The sequence below is a fragment of the Pseudophryne corroboree genome (assembly GCF_028390025.1).
Source record: "Pseudophryne corroboree isolate aPseCor3 chromosome 3 unlocalized genomic scaffold, aPseCor3.hap2 SUPER_3_unloc_23, whole genome shotgun sequence".
Classification (NCBI taxonomy): domain Eukaryota; kingdom Metazoa; phylum Chordata; class Amphibia; order Anura; family Myobatrachidae; genus Pseudophryne; species Pseudophryne corroboree.
Window position 1 is genome coordinate 14,457 of NW_026967512.1, and position 26,280 is coordinate 40,736.

Sequence of the window (26,280 nt, forward strand, 5' to 3'; positions counted from 1 at the left end):
TGCTCCCCCTGTGTAGTAGGATGTCATAATCCACTACCCCTGTATCGGAGGATGCCCCAGGTCGCTCCCCCTGTAGTGTAGTACAACACATAGCGCTCCACTGTATAGTACAATGCCATTATATGTATAGAATAACGGTAGCGGCGGGGTCTGCTCCACCTGTATTACAGTAACGGCGGGGTCTGCTCCACCTGTATTACAGTAACGGCGGGGTCTGATACACCTGTATTACGGTAACGGCGGGGTCTGCCCCACCTGTATTACAGTAACGGCGGGGTCTGCTCCACCTGTATTACAGTAACGGCGGGGTCTGCTCCACCTGTATTACAGTAACGGCGGGGTCTGCTCCACCTGTATTACGGTAATAGTACACTAGAGTGTCAGCCACCTGTACAGGGATAATGCAGCACCAGAGGCTGCTCCAGCTGCACTATAACAAGGCACCAGAGGCTGCTCCCCCTGTAGTACAGAACCTGACACCAGAGCTGCTCAGCCTATAGAATAATAATAATAATATCATTACCTGCTGCCAGACACAGCAATGGCTGCTCTCTGCTCCTGCTGCCTTGTGGGAATGATAGAAGGAAGGCGGAGCTCAGACCAGGGGAAAATGGCCGCCGCTCCTGACGTCACTACACGGCCAGGGAACCTATTGCTGCTGCCGGAGTGGTCTACAAGAAAATGGCCGCCGGCCTCCTGCACTGAGGACATGTATTGTAATTGTTATTACAGAGGGCGGGGCTGTGGGAGTGGTGTACGAGGGGAGGGGCCAGTAACCTGTAAGCAGCTTTTGCCAATCATGCCCTACTTCCTGCCTGTGCGTTCCACCTGACTTCCGGACTGTGCGTTCCACATGCAGGAAGTGAGTTTTCATCGACTGCTGCAGCCTCCCAGTGTCCGTGGAAATCAGGTAATGGCGTCTTACTATACAGGGGGAGCAGCATGTGGTGTCCAGATATTATTATAATACAGGGGGAGCAGCCTGTGGTGTCCTGTTATTATTATACAGGGGAGCAGCGCGTGGTGTTCTGTTATTAATACTATACACTGGGAGCAGCCTGTGTTGTCCTGTTGTTGTTATTATTATACAGTGGGAGCAGCCTATGGTGTCCTGTTATTATTATACAGAGTGAGCGGCCTGTGTTGTCCTGTTGTTGTTATTATTATACAGGGGGAGCAGCCTGTGGTGTCCTATTATTATTATACAGGGGGAGCAGCATGTGGTGTCCTGTTTTTATTATTTTACAGGAGGAGCAGCCTGTGGTGTCCTGTTATTATTATTATTGTTATACAGGAGGAGCAGCCTGTGGTGTCCTGTTATTATTAGTGTTATACAGGTAGAGCAGGTTTTTGTGTACAGTTATTATTATACAGGGACACCAGCTTGTGGTGTCCTGGTATTATTATTATGTGTTGGGAGTGGTGGTGATGTCCTACAATACAGGAGGAATGGTCTGATGTGTCCTGCTTTTAAAGACATCTGTTATTATTTTTATACTGGGGTGCAGCCTTTAGTGTCATTATTATTATTATTATTATTATTATTATTAATTTTATTATATGTAATTGTGAGGATTGAAAATATTGCTCAGTATGAAGCAAATGTATATCAGACTCCTGGGAGTGTCACTGTGACATCACTTATATCTATAGTAATAATACAGGGACATGACTGGGGAGGTGAGGGAACTGGGAGTGTCACATTGACATCACTTATATCTATAGTAATAATACAGGGACATGACTGGTGAGGTGAGGGGAACTGGGAGCGTCACAGTGATATCACTTATATCTATAGTAATAATACAGGGACATGACTGGTGAGGTGAGGGGAACTGGGAATGTCACAGTGACATCACATATCTATAGTAATAATACAGGGACATGACTGGTGAGGTGAGGGGAACTGGGATCGTCACAGTGACATCACTTATTTCTATAGTAATAATACAGGGACATGACTGGTGAGGTGAGGGGAACTGGCAGTGTCACAGTGACATCACATATCTATAGTAATAATACAGGAACATGACTGGGGAGGTGAGGGGAACTGGGAGTGTCACAGTGACATCACATATCTATAGTAATGTAACCCCTCTTTTACCTGGGGGTACAGTGTATATGTGCAACGTGCCTCCACCAAAGCTATTTAGAGCCCAATACTCTAATTGCTTAAGAAATACCCTACCCCTGTAGTGGTCGCCTATAACATTAGTATGTGATGTAACCAGATAGGACTATGCACATTTACCTATCGTACCTTTCCTTTGTGATTTCAGGCTCTTCCACAGATACGGAGACAGTTCCACCGGTAAGTATACTAGTTTTATATGTAAGAAGTTATAGGCCACCCTATACAGTTATATCATATAATACTCAAACCATAAACCGTTCTAATAATATAACCCACCTATACATAATAATATACCCCACCTATACATAATAATATACCCCACCTATACACAATAATATACCCCACCTATACATAATAATATACCCCACCTATACATAATAATATACCCCACCTATACATAATAATATACCCCACCTATACATTATAATATACCCCACCTATACATAATATTATACTCCACCTATACATAATAATATACTCCACCTATACATAATATTATACTCCACCTATACATAATAATATACTCCACCTATACATAATATTATACTCCACCTATACATAATAATATACTCCACCTATACATAATAATATACCCCACCTATACATAATATTATACTCCACCAATACATAATAATATACTCCACCTATACATAATAATATACCCCACCTATACATAATAATATACCCCACCTATACATAATAATATACCCCACCTATACATAATAATATACCCCACCTATACATAAGGTAATGCATGCAATACAGAACATACGATTCCATAAGAAAGTTGTGGGGCTGTGTTTGAAAAACCACCCGGGTTCTCTTACTATAATCGTGCACGGTTGGGGCCCTTTCGTGTCTGTGTATAAGAAGTACTCTGGGTTATATGGGTATCCACTTGGAGCAATTGTCCTCACGATTGTTGAGCAATCCCTACTTCACGGCAATGAATAGCATGGTTTCCATGGAAGATCTAATTGTAGCGCTCCTAGACAACCTGAAACAGGAAGGTAGTACGTGGAGCTGTCCACCTTGGAATCCCTGACACCCGTGGTCTACTCGTTACATATAGTGGGGTGATGATCTGTGTTACCTGTCCCAGTATAAGCATAGCCCCACTGTAGATCCGTGGGTGTGGCTCCAGAACATACAGAAGTCCCGGTTATTGGCACCTGTCTCTGATAGGTGGGGGGTGCTTAGTCTTCCTAGTGTACCATTTCCAAGTTTAGGTGACCCTGCGCCCTCTCCGAGCTGCTTTCATCATTATACACCACCGCACTCTTTATGACTGCTACCCGGCTGGTCATTATCTAATGGATATAGAGTCTCTAGAGGTGCTATTTGTACTCCTCAGATCCACCGATTCTGCTGGTCCCTGTGCTACTGTGCTGGCGGCTGGTACTTTAATTGTTAAAGGATGATAGGAGAGTATGCAGATTAGCAGGATTTATATGGGGGCATCCTGCACTTACAATGATAGTGTGCCCGGTCTGGACCTCCCCCCCGACTCCGCCTCCACCAACAACCGGGCTCTTCCCGCGGGTTGGATGGGATGAGGGACACAGCTCTGCTTGGGGGGGGAAACTGTCTGCTACTGCTGGACTCCTGGTAGCTGCTGCCCGCACTGCGGTCTCCTCCCATGTACTAGCCTGCCCCGCCAGTGCTCTACCTCCCAGCATTCTCTGTGACAACCAGCCACCGGGTCGTCCCTACTCGGCGTCCACCAGGGGAAATTAACACAGCGCTTCTCACCCGCAGCGGAAGACATCCAATTCCTTTCCCCCACAGGGGCTCTCTCACTCGCAGGGAACCGTCTTCCTGTAATCTCCCTTGTCTCAGCCGCCAGCCTTTTTCTCTCCCCTTAGTCAGCCCACCAACAAAACCGCCGCTACACGCGCCCAGCCACCTCTCTCAGCACACGGGACCTCTGGAAGCTTCTCCGTGATCTCCCCCCGCGCACTGCACGCTAACCAGAGTCCCCTCACCTTCAGCAGGCACAGAATAATAACATGCATAAACACTATACATTATTGGATCACTAGAAAGATCCAAGTTATTATCACATATATGGTATACATCAGTTGGCAGCATCTCTATTACCTTATAGAGCTACACATTCATTAATTGATTTGCCCCCTCATAGTGTCCCAAGGCCTTCAGATCACTAGAGTACTACAGTAATAATACAGGGACATGACTGGGGAGGTGAGGGGATCTGAAAGTGTCACAATAACGTCACTTATATCTATAGTAATAATACAGGGACATGACTGGGGTCTGAGGAGACTTGGGAGTACAGTAACACCGGGGGATGTGTCTGGGTGATGACTGGAGAGGTGACTGCTGGGAATGGGACATTATACAGTAACACCAGGTGACGTGTCTTGGTGATGACTGGAGAGGTGACTGCTGGGAATGGGACATTATACAGTAACACCAGGGGATATGTCTGGGTGATGACTGGAGAGGTGACTGCTGGGAATGGTGCTTTATACAGTAACACCGGGGGATGTGTCTGGGTGATGACTGGAGAGGTGACTGCTGGGAATGGGACATTATACAGTAACACCAGGTGACGTGTCTTGGTGATGACTGGAGAGGTGACTGCTGGGAATGGGACATTATACAGTAACACCAGGGGATGTGTCTGGGTGATGACTGGAGAGGTGACTGCTGGGAATGGGACATTGGCCCTCATTCCGAGTTGATCGGTCGCAAGGCGAATTTAGCAGAGTTACACACGCTAAGCCTACGCCTACTGGGAGTGTATCTTAGCTTCTTAAAATTGCGACCGATGTATTCGCAATATTGCGATTACAAACTACTTAGCAGTTTCTGAGTAACTTCAACCTTACTCTGCCTGTGCGATCAGTTCAGTGCTTGTCGTTCCTGGTTTGACGTCCTAAACACACCCAGCGTTCGCCCAGACACTCCCCCGTTTCTCCGGCCACTCCTGCGTTTTTTCCGGAAACGGTAGCGTTTTCAGCCACACGCCCATAAAACGCCGTGTTTCCGCCCAGTAACACCCATTTCCTGTCAATCACACTACGATCGCCGGAGCGAAGAAAAAGCCGTGAGTAAAAATCCTTTCTGCATAGCAAAATTACTTGGCGCAGTCGCAGTGCGAACATTGCGCATGCGTACTAAGCGGATTTTCATTGCGATGCGATGAAAAAGAACGAGCGAACGACTCGGAATGAGGGCCATTATACAGTAACACCGGGGGATGTGTCTGGGTGATGACTGGAGAGGTGACTGCTGGGAATGGGGCATTATACAGTAACACCAGGGGATGTGTTTGGGTGATGACTGGAGAGGTGACTGCTGGGAATGGGTCATTATACAGTAACACCAGGGGACGTATCTGGGTGATGACTGGAGAGGTGACTGCTGGGAATGGGACATTATACAGTAACACCAGGGGATGTGTCTGGGTGATGACTGGAGAGGTGACTGCTGGGAATGGGACATTATACAGTAACACCAGGGGATGTGTCTGGGTGGTGACTGGAGAGGTGACTGCTGGGAATGGGACATTATACAGTAACACCAGGGGATGTGTCTGGGTGATGACTGGAGAGGTGACTGCTGGGAATGGGACATTATACAGTACCACCAGGGGATGTGTCTGGGTGATGACTGGAGAGGTGACTGCTGGGAATGGGACATTATACAGTAACACCAGGGGATGTGTCTGGGTGATGACTGGAGAGGTGACTGCTGGGAATGGGACATTATACAGTAACACCAGGGGATGTGTCTGGGTGATGACTGGAGAGGTGACTGCTGGGAATGGGACATTATACAGTAACACCAGGGGATGTGTCTGGGTGATGACTGGAGAGGTGACTGCTGGGAATTGGACATTATACAGTAACACCAGGGGACGTGTCTGGGTGATGACTGGAGAGGTGACTGCTGGGAATGGGACATTATACAGTAACACCAGGGGATGTGTCTGGGTGATGACTGGAGAGGTGACTGCTGGGAATGGGACATTATACAGTAACACCAGGGGATGTGTCTGGGTGATGAATGTATCACTGTGTGTGTCAGGTTACTATAAGGTGTCAGGATGTCACTGTCTATGTCTCCATGCAGGAGGGGGAGTATAAAGAGGAACACAGGGGTCTGTACAAGGACGTGATGATGGAGAATCACCGGCCCCTCACATCACTGGGTAAGAGGAGACTGTCATGTATTGTACAGGGGAAAGCAGGTATGGGGGCCCGCTATATAGACACATCATCTGATAATCACATATATATATACTGTACTCAGTCACTGTGTGTCTCCTACAGATGGGCCCAGTAACAGAGATACCCCAGAGAGATGTCCCCGTCCTCTGTATTCCCAGGATTGTACAGAGGAGAATCACAGGATCCCACAGGAGGATCAGGTAGGTGGGATTTAGGGTCTCCCCAATATACCAAAGTGACTGTCACTATATGATCTGTAGAGAAGCTGTGTGTGTCTTATACACTGATATTCTACTGTTTCACCTCAATTTAATCAAACAGAATGCAAATGCCATTGTATTTTTTGGGTTACTTAGGTAGAACGTCTTTCTCGTATAAAGGCAGAAGATAAAAGGAGAGAAGAAGAGACGTATGTGACTGATATAAAGGCAGAAGATATAGAGGGAGAAGAAGAGACGTATGTGACTGATATAAAGGCAGAAGATAAAAGGAGAGAAGAAGAGACGTATGTGACTGATATAAAGGCAGAAGATATAGAGGGAGAAGAAGAGACGTATGTGACTGATATAAAGGCAGAAGATATAGAGGGAGAAGAAGAGACATATGTGACTGATATAAAGGCAGAAGATACAGAGGGAGAAGAAGAGACGTATGTGACTGATATAAAGACTGAAGATATAGAGGAAGAAGAGACGTATGTGACTGATATAAAGGCAGAAGATCTAGAGGGAGAAGAAGAGACGTATGTGACTGATATGAAGGCAGAAGATACAGAGGGAGAAGAAGAGACGTATGTGAGGGGTGATCAGCAGTGTAAAGAGGAGGAGATCCCTACAGATATCAGCACAGGTGAGTAATAAACACTTATTACAGAAAAGAATCACATATTCTCCTTGCTCAGTCACTACAACAATCTCTTATCCTACACCCTCCTCTGTCAGTACAGACTAATGAGGGATATGTATTTGCCCAGTAGGGGAGTCAGGAGCCATCAGCCCCTATTATACTTTTGCTCTCCCCCTCACATCATGTCACTGTGTGTTACCAGCCCAGAGATCTGACCAGTCTCCTCCACACACTCTCTGGTGTATCTCATACATCAGGAGCCATCAGCCCCTATTATACTCCTGCTCTCCCCCTCACATCATGTCACTTTGTTACCAGCCCAGAGATCTGACCAGTCTCCTCCCCACACTCTCTGGTGTATCTCATACATCAGCAGCCATCATCCCCTATTATACTCCTGCGTTCCCCCTCACATCATGTCACTGTGTGTTACCAGCCCAGAGATCTGACCAGTCTCCTCCCCACACTCTCTGGTGTATCTCATACATCAGGAGCCATCAGCCCCTATTATACTCCTGCTCTCCCCCTCACATCATGTCACCGTGTGTTACCAGCCCAGAGATCTGACCAGTCTCCTCCCCACACTCTCTGGTGTATCTCATGCATCAGGAACCATCAGCCCCTATTATACTCCTACTCTCCCCTCACATCATGTCACTGTGTGTTACCAGCCCAGATATCTGACCAGTCTCCTCCCCACACTCTCTGGTGTATCTCATACATCAGGAGCCATCAGCCCCTATTATACTCCTGCTCTCCCCCTCACATCATGTCACCGTGTGTTACCAGCCCAGAGATCTGACCAGTCTCCTCCCCACACTCTCTGGTGTATCTCATACATCAGGAGCCATCAGCCCCTATTATACTCCTGCTCTCCCCCTCACATCATGTCACTGTGTTACCAGCCCAGAGATCTGACCAGTCTCCTCCCCACACTCTCTGGCGTATCTCATACATCAGGAGCCATCAGCCCCTATTATACTCCTGCTCTCCCCCTCACATCATGTCACTGTGTGTTACCAGCCCAGAGATATGACCAGTCTCCTCCCCACACTCTCTGGTGTATCTCATACATCAGTAGCCATCAGCCCCTATTATACTCCTGCTCTCTCCCTCACATCATGTCACTGTGTTACCAGCCCAGAGATCTGACCAGTCTCCTCCCCACACTCTCTGGTGTATTTCATACATCAGCAGCCATCAGCCCCTATTATACTCCTGCTCTCCCCCTCACATCATATCACTGTGTGTTACCAGCCTAGAGATCTGACCAGTCTCCTCCCCACACTCTCTGGTGTATCTCGTACATCAGGAGACATCAGCCCCTATTATACTCCTGCTCTCCCCCTCACATCATGTCACTGTGTGTTACCAGCCCAGAGATCTGACCAGTCTCCTCCCCACACTCTCTGGTGTATCTCATACATCAGGAGCCATCAGCCCCTATTATACTCCTGCTCTCCCCCTCACATCATGTCACTGTGTGTTACCAGCTCAGAGACCTGACCAGTCTCCTCCCTACACTCTCTGGTGTATATCATATATCAGGAGCCATCAGCCCCTATTATACTCCTGCTCTCCCCCTCACATCATGTCACTGTGTTACCAGCCCAGAGATCTGACCAGTCTCCTCCCCACTCTCTCTGGTGTATCTCATACATCAGGAGCCATCAGCCCCTATTATACTCCTGCTCTCCCCCTCACATCATGTCACTGTGTGTTACCAGCCCAGAGATCTGACCAGTCTCTTCCCCACACTCTCTGGTGTATCTCATACATCAGTAGCCATCAGCCCCTATTATACTCCTGCTCTCCCCCTCACATCATGTCACTATGTGTTACCAGCCCAGTTGGTTACTGGTCTCTTCAGGCGTCATAAAAACCATGGTGGCGGAAATGTCATCCCAGCTCGCTGGTAATAATCAAAAGACACAACAACTAAACTCTTGCCCATTTTGGCTTCCAGGGGGAATTTCTCACAGGAATCCAGGCCTTGTACTCGAGCCCTTCCGCCAGAGTATCTGTAAATGGAGTGCAGTCGGACCCTCTAGTTATCTCCAATGGTACCAGACAGGGCTGCCCACTCTCGCCTCTGATCTTTGCCTTAGTTATAGAGCCATTAGCAGCCCGCATTCGAGCCTCGCCCGACATCGGTGGGCTGAGGGTGGGGGGGTTCTACTTACAAAATATCTCTGTTTGCAGACGATGTCCTCCTATCGCTTTCCTCGCCACACACCTCTTTGCCGAACCTTTTTGACCTCCTCTTTGAATATGGCCAAGTCTCGGGGTACAAAGTTAACTGGTCCAAAACGGAAGCTCTCCCCTTCCACATCCCCCCTCCCCGATTATCCCACATGCAAAGCAATTTTAAATTCACCTGGTGCGCTTCTAAAATTCGTTATCTGGGGATCTTTATTACACGCCGCTACGGAGACTTATATAAGGAAAACTTTTCGCCACTGCTCAGAAACCTTAAAGCCGACCTCCATAAATGGCAATCACTAATTATCTCCTGGCTGGGTCGCATTGTAGCTCTGAAAATGAACATTGTCCCCCGCCTGCTTTATCTGTTTCAGACACTACCAGTGAAGGTTCCGGACTCTGTCTTAGCACAAGTCCACTCATGGTTGCTCCGCTTTGTGTGGAGAAACAAGGTGCCTAGGATAGGCTTCTCAACTCTGCGCAAACCAGTGCAGGAAGGAGGTAGAGGCTTTCCAGATATCCGTCTATACTATTTGGCCTCCCATCTCAGCCAGGCGGTGACCTGGTTTGCCCCTACACAGGCTTTACGCTGGCTTCAGCTGGAGACGGCGCTTAGCCACATCCCATCTTTGTCATCCCTACTCCTATCCCCTTTTAGAACTAGATCTCCCCACCTACAACTGCACCCGGTGCTAGATTTCACCTGTCAGATCTGGGACTACTGCACACGACGCTTTCACTTACTGTCATCTCCCTCGGCGCTTACCCCCTTATGGGATAACCCTTCTTTCGCACCGGGTCAGTCACTGACCCGCTCGCGTCCATGGGTGGAACGGAACATCCGCTTTGCCCTGGACGTGCTCTCCGACGGAACTTGTGCTCCTCTATCGGATATCATGACGAAATTTGACTTCCCGGAGGCGAACCCTTTCACCTATTTCCAGCTGAGACTCTTTGTCTCATCTTTATCAAACTCGTCCCCGTTCCAACCTCTCACCACGCTGGAGTCCTACTGTTATCACAAACCACTCGAACGTGGAATCATCTCTCTGCTGTATTCCCTTCTCCAGACTCGGGACCAGAAGACGACCCCGGCCTTCGTTCTCCAGTGGGAACGGGATCTAGGTCCGGTGCCTGATGGCTATGATTGGTCGGATATCTTCACTGCGGTCGCGAAGTCCTCTATCTCAACCCTGGTAAAGGAAAACGCATATAAAATCTTATACAGGTGGTATCTTGTCCCCTCAAGACTCCACAAAATGTTTCCCTCCTCATCACCCATGTGCTGGAGAGAATGCGGGGAACATGGCTCTTTCCTCCACATATGGTGGACGTGCCCTAAAATCACAATATTCTGGGACGCAGTCGCACGCCTGTTGAGTGCAGTACTCCAGACTCAGGTACAAAAAGACCCTTGGTCCTTCCTGCTAGGCCTCCCCATTACTAACGCGCCCCCAAACTCCGGTAAACTACTGACACAGATCCTAAACGCGGCTAGGTGCTCAATTGCCCTTCAATGGAAACAGAGGGAGCCCCCCCCCCTATTAAACAGGTCATCAACAAAGTATGGTATCTCGCAAGCATGGAAAAAATCACTGCATACCTCCATAATAGATCTTTCCAGTTTCTCCTGAATTGGGAACTATGGTTCGACTCACAGGCTCCCGCAAGTGGATTACGATCCCCCGGGAGCTCGATGGCTCTCCTGCTCTGAATTCGGTGATCTCCTACCCTGACGAGTAGTTACAAGCTTGCCCTTAAATTTGACCTTTTCGTGTCCCTCAGGTAGCACTTTCCCTTTTTATACTAACGCCCTATACGAGGTCAGCGGATCAAGGAGGCGCACTGGCGCCCCCCCCCAACCCTGGGTCTCTCTCCCCCCCCCCCCCTTATTCTATTCCCATCCCGTCTTGTCCCGTTCCCCTTTCTCTCTCTTCATGCTCTCTCTTTCTCTCTTTAGACTTCTTCTTTCTAATGCCATAGTTAAGTGTGTAATCTCCGGTTCCCATCCGACAGTAGGGTCTCTATTCACCCAGAGGTATAATCCATAACTGTTTCTCGTTTTAACAAATGTATGATTAATGGCTCATATGTTATCTTATTCTTCTTATTTACCTCCTCTCTTTCTTATCGCAAGCTGGGAACCGCATAATCTTTGTTCCAAGGTTATATCTCTGTTTTTGGTTGTATATTGTTACACGACAAAAGCTCACCCCACGTGTGGTGGGGAGCTGTGGTGATATTTATAACCTAAAAATTCAAATAAACAATTAAAAAAAAAAAAAGACACAACAACTGCAGCAGGCTGTAGCAGACCTAAAGTCCCTTTGGAAGACGCTGCAGTACAGCATTCATTTCTCTTACGTCCTAGAGGATGCTGGGTTTCCATTTAGTACCATGGGGTATAGACGGGTCCACTAGGAGCCAAGGGCACTTTAAGAGTTTAATAGTGCGGGCTGGCTCCTCCCTCTATGCCCCTCCTACCAGACTCAGTTTAGAAAATGTGCCCGGAGGAGCTGGTCACAGATAGGAGAGCTCCTGAGGAGTTTTTCTGTTTATTATTTTACAGGTAGGCTGGGTGTCACCAGCATGACTGCTTCGTGGCACTTAGGGGGGAGAACGGCCCAACTTCCTGATGCGTTAATGGTCCCGTTACTCCGCTGACTGGACACTGAGCTCCTGAGGGTCCTACTCGCAATCCCCACGGCAAGCGTACAGACCCGCAGCATGCTGCCACCCCTAACGAGCCAGAAGTAAGAAGAGAGGTGAGTATAATGCTGGCGTCCCAGCTAGTGGTTCACCAGCACAGATGGCGGCACATGGGTAGGAGCGCAGCGCTGCAAGGCTGTGGCTCCAGGCTTTCAGTACACACTGAGATGTGATCACACTGAGGGGCGAGCTGATAGTCACAATACCCAGGACACTGGCAGATACAGCCTTACAGGGGTCTTACCCATCGTGTAAGCATAAAAAGTACCTCAGGCCAGAATAAAATGCGGGAAGACCGTGCGCCATTAAGGGAGCGTTTTTTCCCCAGTAGTACTACAGGTACCAGCGGGCCCGTTTTTCACCCGCATGCTGGTACTTGTGGTTCTCCAAGTACCAGCTTGCGGGGGAGGCTTGCTGGGACTTGTAGTACTACTGGAAAAAACAATATCTTTTTATTATCACAAAAGGCTATCAGCCCCCCCCATCCGCAGCCCATTGGATGGGGGGGGACAGCCTCGGGCTTCACCCCTGGCCCTTGGGTGGCTGGGGGGGGGGGGGACCCCTTGATTGAAGGGGTCCCCACTCCCCCAGAGTACCCCGGCCAGGGGTGACTAGTTGGATATTTGATGCCACGGCCGCAGGGCACGGCATAAAAGTGACCCCCGGCTGTGGCATTATCTGTCCAGCTAGTGGAGCCCGATGCTGGTGTTAAAAATACGGGGGACCCCTACTCTTTTTGTCCCCCGTATTTTTGGCACCAGCACCAGGCGCAGAGCCCGGTGCTGGTTTTAAAAATACGGGGGATCCCTGGCCAATTTTTCCCCGGATTTTTAGAACCAGGACCAGCTCGATGAGCCCGAGGCTGGTTATGCTTTGGAGGGGGGACCCCACGCTATTTTTTTTTCCGGGTTTTTCACGGTTTTTACAGTTTTTTAAAATCGCGGCAAAATCCGCCAAATCGGCCGATTTTCGCCCGCGATTCTGGCGAATCCGTTTTTCATTGAATATGGTGAATTCCGGCAGGCACCTGCCGGAATTCACCTGGCGAATTGAGTCGGGAAAAAAAACGGCGAAAAATTGCCGCGATTCGCCGTGAATTGCATATACCCCATAGTGTGTTTTGTAGATAATATTCCCCTAAATAATGTCTGCGAGTATGTATAGTGTAAATGCTTCGTGGACATGGGGATTCCTCTTTGCATAATACGAAGGGTCAGACAAAGGTTGAACGATGGTGTTTAGTATCGATCTGCAGAGTATTTTATTAGAAACATTCCGGTGTTGGTTAGGAAGAGATTGTTTGCTCCTGCGTATAGTTATGTATAAAAGTAGTTTACAGACATTTACTGTATTTGCAGTTCATTATCCATGCGGTGGGAATCCTGAGGATACCTCCCACCTGAGCAGTCTGAAATAGTCACAGCCCACCTGTTCGAATCCACCTATGACCTTTTGTTATAATGCAGAGACACATTCCTGTGTCCAATGGACAATGAGATTGTAGGGACCATTGTATTGTACTGTAGGGTGTGTATATAAAGGCCACTGTTCCCTGACCGGCCAGTACTCTCTCTCATCAACGATCATCTGCTTGATATCGGAGGTCTGGGTCCGGGTTGCGCATGCGAGTATTCCCACGTATGGTATGTTCTCTGTAGCCACTTTGTTACCTTTTGTGTATGCCATTCATTCTCACTCTGTGTACTTGTGTTTACGATCGTTCGCTATTGTTTATATTTGTTTCATATTATTCTGTTTAGTTATTAATGTTAGGTCTGTAGTGTATAAGCTGTAACTGTTTTTCTCTGACGTCCTAGTGGATGCTGGGAACTCCGAAAGGACCATGGGGAATAGCGGCTCCGCAGGAGACTGGGCACAATTAAAAGAAAGCTTTTAGACTACCTGGTGTGCACTGGCTTCTCCCACTATGACCCTCCTCCAAGCCTCAGTTAGATTTTTGTGCCCGGCCGAGCTGGATGCACACTAGGGGCTCTCCTGAGCTCCTAGAAAGAAAGTATATTTTAGGTTTTTTATTTTACAGTGAGACCTGCTGGCAACAGGCTCACTGCAACGAGGGATTAAGGGGAGAAGAAGCGAACCTACCTGCTTGCAGCTAGCTTGGGCTTCTTAGGCTACTGGACACCATTAGCTCCAGAGGGATCGACCGCAGGACCCGTCCTTGATGTTCGGTCCCGGAGCCGCGCCGCCGTCCCCCTTACAGAGCCAGAAGCAAGAAGAGGTCCGGAAAATCAGCGGCAGAAGACTTCAGTCTTCACCAAGGTAGCCAAAGTAGCCATTGCTCCTCATGCACACCTCACACTCCGGTCACTGGTGGGTGCAGGGTGCTGGGGGGGGGCGACCTGAGCAGCAATAAAAACACCTTGGATGGCTAAATAATCACAATATATAGCCCCAGAGGCTATATATGTGATAATTACCCCTGCCAGAATCCATAAAAAAGCGGGAGAAAAGTCAGCCGAAAAAGGGGCGGAGCTATCTCCCTCAGCACACTGGCGCCATTTATCCCTCACAGCTCCGCTGGAAGGAAGCTCCCTGGCTCTCCCCTGCAGTCTGCACTACAGAAGGGTAAAAAAGAGAGGGGGGGCACTAAATTTAGGCGCAGTATAAAGATTATAGCAGCTATAGGGGATATAATTCAGTTAGTCCCTGTATTATATAGCGCTCTGGTGTGTGCTGGCATACTCTCTCTCTCTGTCTCCCCAAAGGGCTTTGTGGGGTCCTGTCCTCTGTTAGACCATTCCCTGTGTGTGTGCGGTGTGTCGGTACGGCTGTGTCGACATGTTTAATGAGGAACATTATGTGGAGGCGGAGCAGTTGCCTATAAATGTGATGTCACCCCCTGCGGGGCAGACACCTGAGTGGATGGACTTATGGAAGTAATTACGTGCAAGTGTAGACTCCTTACATAAAAAATTTGACGACATGCCAAATGCGGGACAGCCAGCTTCTCAGCTCGTGCCTGCCCAGGCGTCTCAAAGGCCATCAGGGGCTCTAAAGCGCCCGCTACCTCAGATGGCAGACACAGATGTCGACACGGATACTGATACCAGTGTCGACAATGAAGAGTCAAATTTAATGTCCACTAGGGCCATTCGTTGCATGATTGAGGCAATGAAAGAGGTATTACACATTTCTGATATAAACCCAGGTACCACAAAAAGGGGTATTATGTTTGGGGAGAAGAAACTACCAGTAGTTTTTCCCTCATCTGAGGAATTAAATGAAGTGTAAAGAAGCGTGGGCTTCCCCCGATAAAAAATTGGTAATTTCTAAAAAGTTACTAATGGCGTACCCTTTCCCGCCAGAGGATAGGTCACGTTGGGAAACACCCCCTAGGGTGGATAAAGCGCTCACACGTTTGTCAAAAAAGATGGCACTACCATCTCCGGATACGGCCGCCCTGAAGGAGCCTGCTGATAGAAAGCAGGAGGCGATCCTGAAGTCTGTATATACACACTCAGGCATTATACTTAGACCAGCTATTGCTTCGGCATGGATGTGCAGCGCTTCAGCTGCGTGGTCAGATTCCCTGTCGGAAAATATTGACACCCTAGACAGGGACACTATTCTGCTAACCATAGAGCATATAAAAGACTTAGTCTTATACATGAGAGATGCACAGAGGGAGATCTGCCGGCTGGCATCTAAGATAAGTGCATTGTGCATTGTCCATTTCTGCTAGGAGAGGCTTATGGACTCGGCAGTGGACAGGGGATGCAGATTCGAAAAGGCACATAGAAGTTTTGCCTTATAAGGGTGAGGAGTTATTCGGGGATGGTCTCTCAGACCTAGTTTCCACAGCAACAGCTGGGAAGTCAGCATTTTTGCCCCATGTTCCCTCACAGCCTAAGAAAGCGCCGTATTATCAGGTACAGTCCTTTCGACCCCAGAAAAACTGGCGGGGAAAAGGCGGGTAGGGGAAAAAGGCTGCAACAAACAGCAGGTTCCCAGGAACAAAAGTCCTCCCCCGCTTCTACCAAGTCCACCGCATGACGGTGTGGCTCCACAGGCGGAGCCAGGTACGGTGGGGGGCCGCCACAAAAATTTCAGCGATCAGTGGGCTCGCTCACAGGTGGATCCCTGGATCCTCCAAGTCGTATCTCAGGGGTACAAGCTGGAATTCGAGGCGTCTCCCCCCCGCCGTTTCCACAAATCTGCCTTGCCGATTACTCCCTCAGGCAGGGAGGCTGTGCTAGCGGCAATTCACAAGCTGTATTCCCAGCAGGTGATAGTCAAGGTGCCCCTACTTCAACAAGGACGGGGTTACTATTCCACACTGTTTGTGGTACCGAAACTGGACGGTTCAGTGAGACCCATTTTAAATTTAAAATCCTTGAACACATATATAATAAAATTCAAGTTCAAGATGGAATCGCTCAGGGCGGTTATTGCAAGCCTGGACGAGGGGGATCACATGGTATCTCTGGACATCAAGGATGCTTGCCTGCATGTCCCCATTTACCATCCTCCACCAGGAGTACCTCAGATTTGTGGTACAGGATTGCCATTACCAATTCCAGACGCTGCCGTTTGGACTGTCCACGGCACCGAGGGTGTTTACCAAGGTAATGGCAGAAATTATGATACTCCTTCGAAAAAAGGGAGTTTTAATTATCCCGTACTTGGACGATCTCCTTATAAAGGCGAGTTCCAAGGAGCAGTTGTTGGTCAGGGTAGCACTACCTCGGGAAGTGCTATAACAGCACGGCTGGATTCTAAACATTCCAAAGTCACAGCTGGTTCCTACCACACGCCTACTGTTCCTGGGGATGGTTCTGGACACAGAACAGAAAAAAGTGTTTCTCCCGATGGAGAAGGCCAAGGAGCTGTCATCTCTAGTCAAAGACCTCCTGAAACCAAAACAGGTATCGGTGCATTACTGCACACGAGTCCTGGGAAAAATGGTAGCTTCCTACGAAGCAATTCCATTCGGCAGGTTCCATGCAAGAACCTTTCAGTGGGACCTCTTGGACAAGTGATCAGGATCGCATCTTCAGATGCATCGGCTGATACCCTAGTCCTTGGAGACAGGGTTATCTCTGCTGTGGTGGCTGCAGACGGCTCATCTTATAGAGGGCCGCAGATTCGGCATACAGGACTGGGTCCTGGTGACCACGGATGCCAGCCTACGAGGCTGGGGGCCAGTCACACAGGGAAGAAGTTTCCAAGGACTTTGGTCAAGTCAGGAGTCGTCCCTACACATAAATGTTCTGGAACTGAGGGCCATTTATAATGCCCTAAGTCAGGCAAGGCCCCTGCTTCAAAACCAGCCGGTTCTGTTCCAATCAGACAACATCACGGCAGTCGCCCATGTAAACCGACAGGGCGGCACAAGAAGCAGGATGGCGATGGCAGAAGCCACAAAGATTCTAGGATGGGCGGAAAATCACGTCTTAGCACTGTCAGCAGTGTTCATTCTGGGAGTGGACAACTGGGAAGCAGACTTTCTCAGCAGACACGACCTACACCCGGGAGAGTGGGGACTTCATCCAGAAGTCTTCCAACTGATGGTAAACCGTTGGGAAAGGCCACAGGTGGACATGATGGCGTCTCGCCTAAACAAAAAACTAGAGAGATATTGCGCAAGGTCAAGGAACCCTCAGGCGATAGCTGTGGACGCCCTAGTGACACCGTGGGTGTACCAGTCGGTTTATGTGTTCTCTCCTCTGCCTCTCATACCAAAGGTACTGAGAATAATAAGAAGACGAGGAGTAAGAACGATACTCGTGGTTCCGGATTGGCCAAGAAGAGCTTGGTACCCAGAACTTCAAGAAATGATATCAGAGGACCCATGGCCTCTACCGCTCAGACAGGATCTGCTACAGCAGGGACCCTGTCTGTTCCAAGACTTACCGCGGCTGCGTTTGATGGCATGGCGGTTGAACACCGGATCCTAAAAGAAAAGTGCATTCCGGAGGAAGTCATTCCTACGCTGATTAAAGCCAGGAAAGATGTCACTGCAAAACATTATCACCGCATATGGCGGGAATATGTTGCTTGGTGTGAGGCCAGGAAGGCCCCAACAGAGGAATTTCAGCTGGGTCGATTTCTGCATTTTCTACAGTAAGGAGTGACTATGGGCCTAAAATTGGGTTCCATTAAGGTCCAGATCTCGGCTCTGTCGATTCTCTTTCAGAAAGAACTGGCTTCACTGCCTGAAGTTCAGACATTTGTTAAGGGAGTGCTGCGTATTCAGCCCCCTTTTGTGCCTCCAGTGGCACCTTGGGATCTCAACGTGGTGTTGGGTTTCCTAAAGTCACATTGGTTTGAGCCACTAAAAACCGTGGATTTGAAATATCTCACGTGGAAAGTGGTCATGCTGTTGGCCTTGGCTTCGGCCAGGCGTGTGTCAGAATTGGCGGCTTTGTCATGTAAAAGCCCTTATCTGATTTTCCATATGGATAGGGCGGAATTGAGGACTCGTCCTCCGTTTCTCCCTAAGGTGGTATCTGCTTTTCATTTGAACCAACCTATTGTGGTGCCTGCGGCTACTAGGGACTTGGAGGATTCCAAGTTACTGGACGTAATCAGGGCCTTGAAAATCTATGTTTCCAGGACGGCTGGAGTCAGGAAAACTGACTCGCTGTTTATTCTGTATGCACCCAACAAGCTGGGTGCTCCTGCTTCAAAGCAGACTATTGCTCGCTGGATCTGTAGCACAATTCAGCTTGCACATTCTGCGGCTGGACTGCCGCATCCTAAATCTGTAAAAGCCCATTCCACGAGGAAGGTGGGCTCTTCTTGGGCAGCTGCCCGAGGGGTCTCGGCTTTGCAACTTTGCCGAGCTGCTACTTGGTCAGGGGCAAACACGTTTGCTAAATTCTACAAATTTGATACCCTGGCTGAGGAGGACCTTGAGTTCTCTCATTCGGTGCTGCAGAGTCATCCGCACTCTCCCGCCCGTTTGGGAGCTTTGGTATAATCCCCATGGTCCTTACGAAGTCCCAGCATCCACTTAGGACGTCAGAGAAAATAAGATTTTACTCACCGGTAAATCTATTTTTCGTAGTCCGTAGTGGATGCTGGGCGCCCATCCCAAGTGCGGATTGTCTGCAATACTTGTATATAGTTATTGTTAACTAAAGGGTTATTGTTGAGCCATCTGTTACGAGGCTCCGTTAATATTTCATACTGTTAACTGGGTATAATATCACGAGTTATACGGTGTGATTGGTGTGGTTGGTATGAGACTTACCCGGGATTCAAAATCCTTCCTTATTGTGTCAGCTCTTCAGGGCACAGTATCCTAACTGAGGTCTGGAGGAGGGTCATAGTGGGAGGAGTCAGTGCACACCAGGTAGTTCTAAAGCTTTCTTTAGATGTGCCCAGTCTCCTGCGGAGCCGCTATTCCCCACGGTCCTTAAGGAGTCCCAGCATCCACTACGGACTACGAGAAATAGATTTACCGGTGAGTAAAATCTTATTTTTATTACTTTATTCAGCTCTTTATACACTTAACTTTGTGTTTAATATTTCAACGATTTATCTTACATACTTTACTGTACTTAATAAAGGTTATATATTATTTATTAGTGCGCAAACAGGACAGCACTTTCTCTTCTATGGTGTTTTATTATAGCAATGTCCATGTCACCTCTAGTAATCCCACATGAGCGCCTACGTCACCTCTAGTAATCCCACATAAGCATCCATGTCACCTCCTAGTAATCCCAGATGAGCGTCCATGTCACCTCTAGCAATCCCACATGAGCGCCCACGTCACCTCTAGCAATCCCACATGAGCGTCCGTGTCACCTCTAGTAATCCCACATGAGCGCCCGTGTCACCTCTAGTAATCCCAAATCAGCGTCCATGTCACCTCTAATAATCCCCCATGTCACCTCCTAGTTATCCCCCAAAAGCATCCATGTCACCTCTAGTAATCCCACATGAGCGCCCGTGTCACCTCTAGTAATCCCAAATCAGCGTCCATGTCACCTCTAATAATCCCCCATGTCACCTCCTAGTTATCCCCCAAAAGCATCCATGTCACCTCTAATAATCCCACATGAGCGTCTGTGTCACCTCTAGTAATCCCACATGAGCGTCCATGTCCCCTCTAGTAATCCCACATGAGCGCCAATGTCCCCTCTAGTAATCCCACATGAGCGTCCATGTCACCTCTAATAATCCCACATGAGCGTCCGTGTCACCTCTAGTAATCCCACATGAGCGCCCATGTCACCTCTAGTAATCCCACATGAGCGCCCACGTCACCTCTAGTAATCCCATATGAGCATCCGTGTCACCTCTAGTAATCCCATATGAGCGCCCACGTCACCTCTAGTAATCCCACATGAGCGTCCGTGTCACCTCTAGTAATCCCATATGAGCGTCCGTGTCACCTCTAGTAATCCCACTTGAGCGTCCATGTCACCTCTAGTAATCCCACTTGAGCCTTCAGTGTTGATCAAGCTCCAGTCTAAGCATCCTAGTTTTTTGTTTTTTAATAAACATAAAAGCACAGATTACAGGTAAAAATAAAAGTGTCAGTTATAGAATTATATATTGTATCCTGTTACATCCTGGGTCTTGTCTGCTCGTTTTATATATTAATGTATTTTATTTCCAGCAGATGGACCCACAAGCAGGAATATCTCAGAAGGACATCTAATGTTATCCCTGGATTGTGAAATAACAGATAACGACAGTAGACAGGATTCTCCAGGAGATAACCTCATTATCCCAATTATACATCCAGCTCTATCAACTGATCCCCCTGATCCTGGGAAATCTTCTCCTGATCACTCTGATATTGGTGCATCTATTACAGCTCTGAGATTAGATACAGAGTTTCCCTGTTCTACAGATGCCAAATGTTTTACACAGAACACAAACCGTATTACTCATCAGCCAGCTAAGGCAGGTGAGAGGCTATTTCCATGTTCTGAGTGTGGGAAATGTTTTACATATAAATCAGATCTTGTTACACATCAGAGACGTCACACTGGTGAGAAGCCATTTCCATGTTCTGAGTGTGGGAAATTTTTTACAAGTAAATCAAATCTTGTTGCACATCAGAGACGTCACACAGGTGAGAAGCCGTATTCCTGTTCTGAGTGTGGGAAATGTTTTGCACAGAAATCTGATCTTTTTAAACATCAGAGAAGTCACACAGGTGAGAAGCCGTATTCCTGTTCTGAGTGTGGGAAATGTTTTGCATCGAAATCATATCTTGTTACACATCAGAGAAGTCACACAGGTGAGAAGCCGTATTCCTGTTCTGAGTGTATGAAATGTTTTCCACAGAAATCAGATCTTATTACACATCAGAGAAGTCACACTGGTGAGAAGCCATTTCCATGTTCTGAGTGTGGGAAATTTTTTGCATCGAAATCAAATCTTGCTACACATCAGAGAAGTCACACAGGTGAGAAGCCGTATTCCTGTTCTGAGTGCGGGAAATGTTTTACATCGAAATCGGATCTTTTTAAACATCAGAGAAGGCACACAGGTGAGAAGCCGTATTCCTGTTCTGAGTGTATGAAATGTTTTACACAGAAATCAGGTCTTGTTACACATCAGAGAAGGCACACAGGTGAGAAGCCGTATTCCTGTTCTGAGTGTATGAAATGTTTTCCACAGAAATCAGGTCTTGTTACACATCAGAGAAGTCACACTGGTGAGGAGCCATTTCCATATTCTGAGTGTGGGAAATTTTTTACAAATAAATCAAATCTTGTTACACAACAGAGACGTCACACAGGTGAGAAGCCGTATTCCTGTTCTGAGTGTGGGAAATGTTTTGCACAGAAATCTGATCTTTTTAAACATCAGAGAAGTCACACAGGTGAGAAGCCGTATTCCTGTTCTGAGTGTGGGAAATGTTTTGCATCGAAATCAAATCTTGTTACACATCAGAGAAGTCACACAGGTGAGAAGCCGTATTCCTGTTCTGAGTGTGGGAAATGTTTTGCATCAAAATCAAATCTTGCTGCACATCAGAAAAGTCACACAGATGAGAAGCCGTATTCCTGTTCTGAGTGTGGGAAATGTTTTGTATCGAAACCAAATCTTGTTACACATCAGAGAAGTCACACAGGTGAGCAGCCATATTCCTGTTCTGTGTGTGGGAAATGTTTTGCACACAAATCATCTTTTGTTAGTCATCAGAGAAGGCACACAGGTGAGAAGCCGTATTCCTGTTCTGTGTGTGGGAAATGTTTTCCACAGAAATCGGCTCTTGTTACACATCAGAGAAGTCACACAGGTGAGAAGCCGTATTCCTGTTCTGAGTGTGGGAAATTTTTTGCAACAAAATCAAATCTTGTTACACATCAGAGAAGTCACACAGGTGAGAAGCCGTATTCCTGTTCTAAGTGTGGGAAATGTTTTAGACAGAAATCACATCTTGTTACACATCAGAGAAGTCACACAGGTGAGAAGCCATTTTCATGCTGTGAGAGAAATATATATGTTGAACATATTAGACATTACCCAAGCACGGAACCATTTAAATCTTCTGGAGTATAATTATCACTGTCATGCAATGTTCCTCAAGGGTCAATCCTATCTCCTATCTTCATGCAATATACAGTCTGGTCCATATATATTGGGACATCGACACAATTCTCATATTTTGAGCTCTATACACCACCACAATGGATTTGAAATTAAACAAACAAGATGTGCTTTAACTGCAGACTTTCCGCTTTAATTTGAGGGTATATACATCAAAATCAGGTGAACGGTGTAGGAATTAAAATGGTTTTTATATGTGCCTCCCACTTTTTAAGGGACCAAAAGTAATGGTACAAACTAAACAATCCTAAATCAAATATTGTAAATCAGATCAGTGCGCTCGTCCAGTTCAACAAAAAGTACTTTACTACTTAATGTGGTCGCAGCCCGGATCAGTGTTTCGTGAATTGAGCTTTCACATATTTTCCAAGGGCGATCTGATTACCATCTCCTAGATGAAGACCTGGATACAATATCCATACTGATATGCAAATATTTATCTGGTACGCATATAAATTTTGTGTGATAACAGAATTTAATCCCACATACGGAAATATACTATGCTATATAGCGATTCTTTGTGTCTCCTAGCAACATTTAGATCCCAGTAGTAACCTGGACTAAATAATGGGGGACTGATACGCCATGTGTCAAGCCGTAATCCGTACGCTATAATATTCTTGCGTGTGACAAAACTAGTGATAAGCGGATTCGGTTTTACTCTGTTCTCAAAACGGCATCTTATTGGCTTACAGATGTCATGTGTTTTGTATAGCCAATAAGATTCTGTTTTGAGATCCGAGTAAAACTGAATCCGCTCATCACTAGACAAAACTGATTGAAAAATACTACACCATAGTCGCTCTCTTGTTTCTTCCTTTGATTCCAAAATACTAAATCAAACTTTTACTTTTTAATATTTTGTTGCAAATCCTTTTGTCAGTTACAGCCTGAAGTCTGGAACGCATAGACATCACCAGATGCTGGGTTTCATCCCTGGTGATGCTATGCCAGGCCTCTACTGCAACTGTCTTCAGTTCCTGCTTGTTCTTGGGGCATTTTCCCTTCAGTTTTGTCTTCATCAAGTGAAATGCATGCTCAATCGGATTCAGGTCAGGTGATTGACTTGGCCATTGCATAACATTCCACTTATTTGCCTTAAACGATTTGGTTGCTTTCGCAGTATGCGTCGGGTCATTGTCCATCTGCACTGTGAAGCGCCTTCCAGTGAGTTCTGAAGCATTAGACTGAATATGAGCAGATAAAATTGCCCAAAACACTTCAGCATTCATCCTGCTGCTTTTATCAGCAGTCACATTATCAATAAATACAAGGGAACCAGTTCCATTGGCATCCATACATGCCCACGCCATGACACTTCCACCACCATGCTTCACTGATGAGCTGGTAGGTTTTGGATCATGAGCAGTTCCTTTCCTTCTCCATACTCTTTTCTTCCCATCACTCTGATACAAGTTGATATTTGTCTCATCTGTCCATAGGATGTTCCAGAACTGTAAAGGCTTTTTTAGATGTTGTTTGCAAACTCTAATCTGGTCTTCCTGTTTTATTGCTCACCAATGGTTTACATCTTGTGGTGAACCCTCTATATTCACTCTTGTGAAGTCTTCTCTTGATTGTTGACTTTGACACATATACACCTATCTCCTGGAGAGTGTTATTGATCTGGGCAACTGTTGTGATGGGGTTCGTGCTATTTAGTACACTAGTAGTGTACTAAATAGCATGAACAGCTTGTAACGTAGAGTGGCAAGTTTAATCTTTCTATGTATAATGGAGAGAAATAAAAGCTCCTCCCTAAGTTCCTGGATGCCAAATCACTGTCCTTAGTATCTCTGTACAGTTTTTTCTATTAGAGTACTAATTAGCAGGAACAGCTTATAATGTACAACACAGATTCTCTAACGCCGACGATCTACAGTACTGTGTTGCTCGAACAGTTAGTTGCGTCAGAATACACTAATTTATATCTACTGTTATGTCTATACGTGCTCATTACCTGCAGATTTACCCCGATTTGTGTGAAACCTGTGTGCACCCTTCTGTTGAATGTTTTACAATGGATTACACAAAAAAAAAAATAAAGTGAATGTCATTGGAACACAAAAAAAATTGACACTTTGGGAATCGAACCCGGTACTCAGCGTGGCAGACCGGAGCCTTCATCGCTAGCCCACAGCACTGCATGGAAGATTGTCAAGTTCATGTGTAAAAGTACTGCAAAAAGCGATTCCTCCCCATTGGTGTTTGTTTATGCCATTAGGGGACTCGGACACTCATTTTGTGCACTGTACATACTGTAAAGTCAATGAGCTACATTATTCCTTTCACACATTAGTTGTGTCTGCATACACAAGTGTTTTAACACGTTCATTTGCGTCTGTATAAACTATACACACAGGGATTTGGCATCCAGAAACTTAGGGAGGAGTTTTTATCTCTCCCCATTATACTTAATATTACGGGATTTGTACACTCGCATATCCCTAACATCAATAGACCATACTGTATCTGTAACACGTTCATTTGCATCTGTATATGCTGTACTATTTGCACCTTTACTGTATATACTGTTATATACTTTATGACATACTGTAGCATAATGTAGCGTAATGAGATGCACCAGTAAAGTAGTTCTTACGCTGTAGTTCAGTATTGTATTTTAATGGAGACCACACGCTTGGGCATTAGTGATTTAAAAAAGCGACATCTGGTGGATGATCTTATGTATTACACTCGAAGGTAACGCCAAATGCTCTGTGTGCCTTCCTACGACTAGGCGCGCCTCCTTGCGCCCAGGTACGCTGTGTATGCCTAATCGCGACTAATGCCTCAGCCAGCCAAGATAACGGAGGACCCGTCTGTATATTTAGTTCCTAAATAATACATCCCAAATGCTTAGGTCTTTTTTCTGCTGTTTATTTTGTATCTTGTGCTTTGTGTAACTGTGAATGTCTAATACCAGTTTGCACAATCTGTATTGCTACACGACAATATGGCGCCCATTGGAACGTGTTTTCACTTCTAGTTTGCCTAACTTGTTGCAGACACTCATCTTGATAAGGAGTGCCGAGTGTTTTCAGATACAAGATCCTATCCATATATACCCTGTACATTATCGTGTGCATTAGAGTCACCCGGGTTCCATCTGCGCTGGTTTGTTATATGTTACATCTATATGGTACGGATACTTCCCTGTATGATTACATAATAAAAGCTTTTGATTGCATCTAATTATTGCATTAAAGCTTTTATTTTTATTCTGTTTTATATTCCCGTCTGAGTAATTACGCCATAATGTCTAATCTCGGAGTGGACCCCAGAAGATGTAAAGAAACCGTGTAAGTGTTCCATCATTCTGTTTCGTGTAAGCATACAGGTAAGTGATGGCACGGTGGTCACTGTCCGTCACATTCAGGTGGTATAATGGAAGTGGGACTGTCTGGGCTTATTCTAGTCTGCTGAAATAAAAAAAATCAGCCTTTATCCTGCTTAAAAAAATGACAAAGCCCATAAATCAAGCTTGGTCGCACAAGACAGTCTCCACATTAATGGTGGCACATCATATAGGCTGAGGACCCATGCTTCTGCTATATATGGCATAACCCTCTTTGTCGACAAAAACCTTCCCTACACCATTCACAATGTCCACCATTGCCCTTTCAGAAGGGACACAACTTTGCTTGT

General features: G+C 46.7%; 1 protein-coding gene across 1 annotated transcript; it reads left to right on the forward strand.

Annotated features, from left to right (window-relative positions):
* Nucleotides 1–828: 828 nt before the first annotated feature.
* Nucleotides 829–25,827, forward strand: LOC134983758 (zinc finger protein 271-like). Its single transcript, XM_063949399.1, has 6 exons — nt 829–910; nt 2,280–2,311; nt 6,236–6,314; nt 6,436–6,533; nt 6,690–7,182; nt 20,684–25,827. The coding sequence occupies exons 3-6, from the start codon at nt 6,281–6,283 to the stop codon at nt 22,582–22,584; spliced, it is 2,526 nt and encodes an 841-aa protein (XP_063805469.1). The 5' UTR covers nt 829–910; nt 2,280–2,311; nt 6,236–6,280; the 3' UTR covers nt 22,585–25,827.
* Nucleotides 25,828–26,280: the final 453 nt, after the last annotated feature.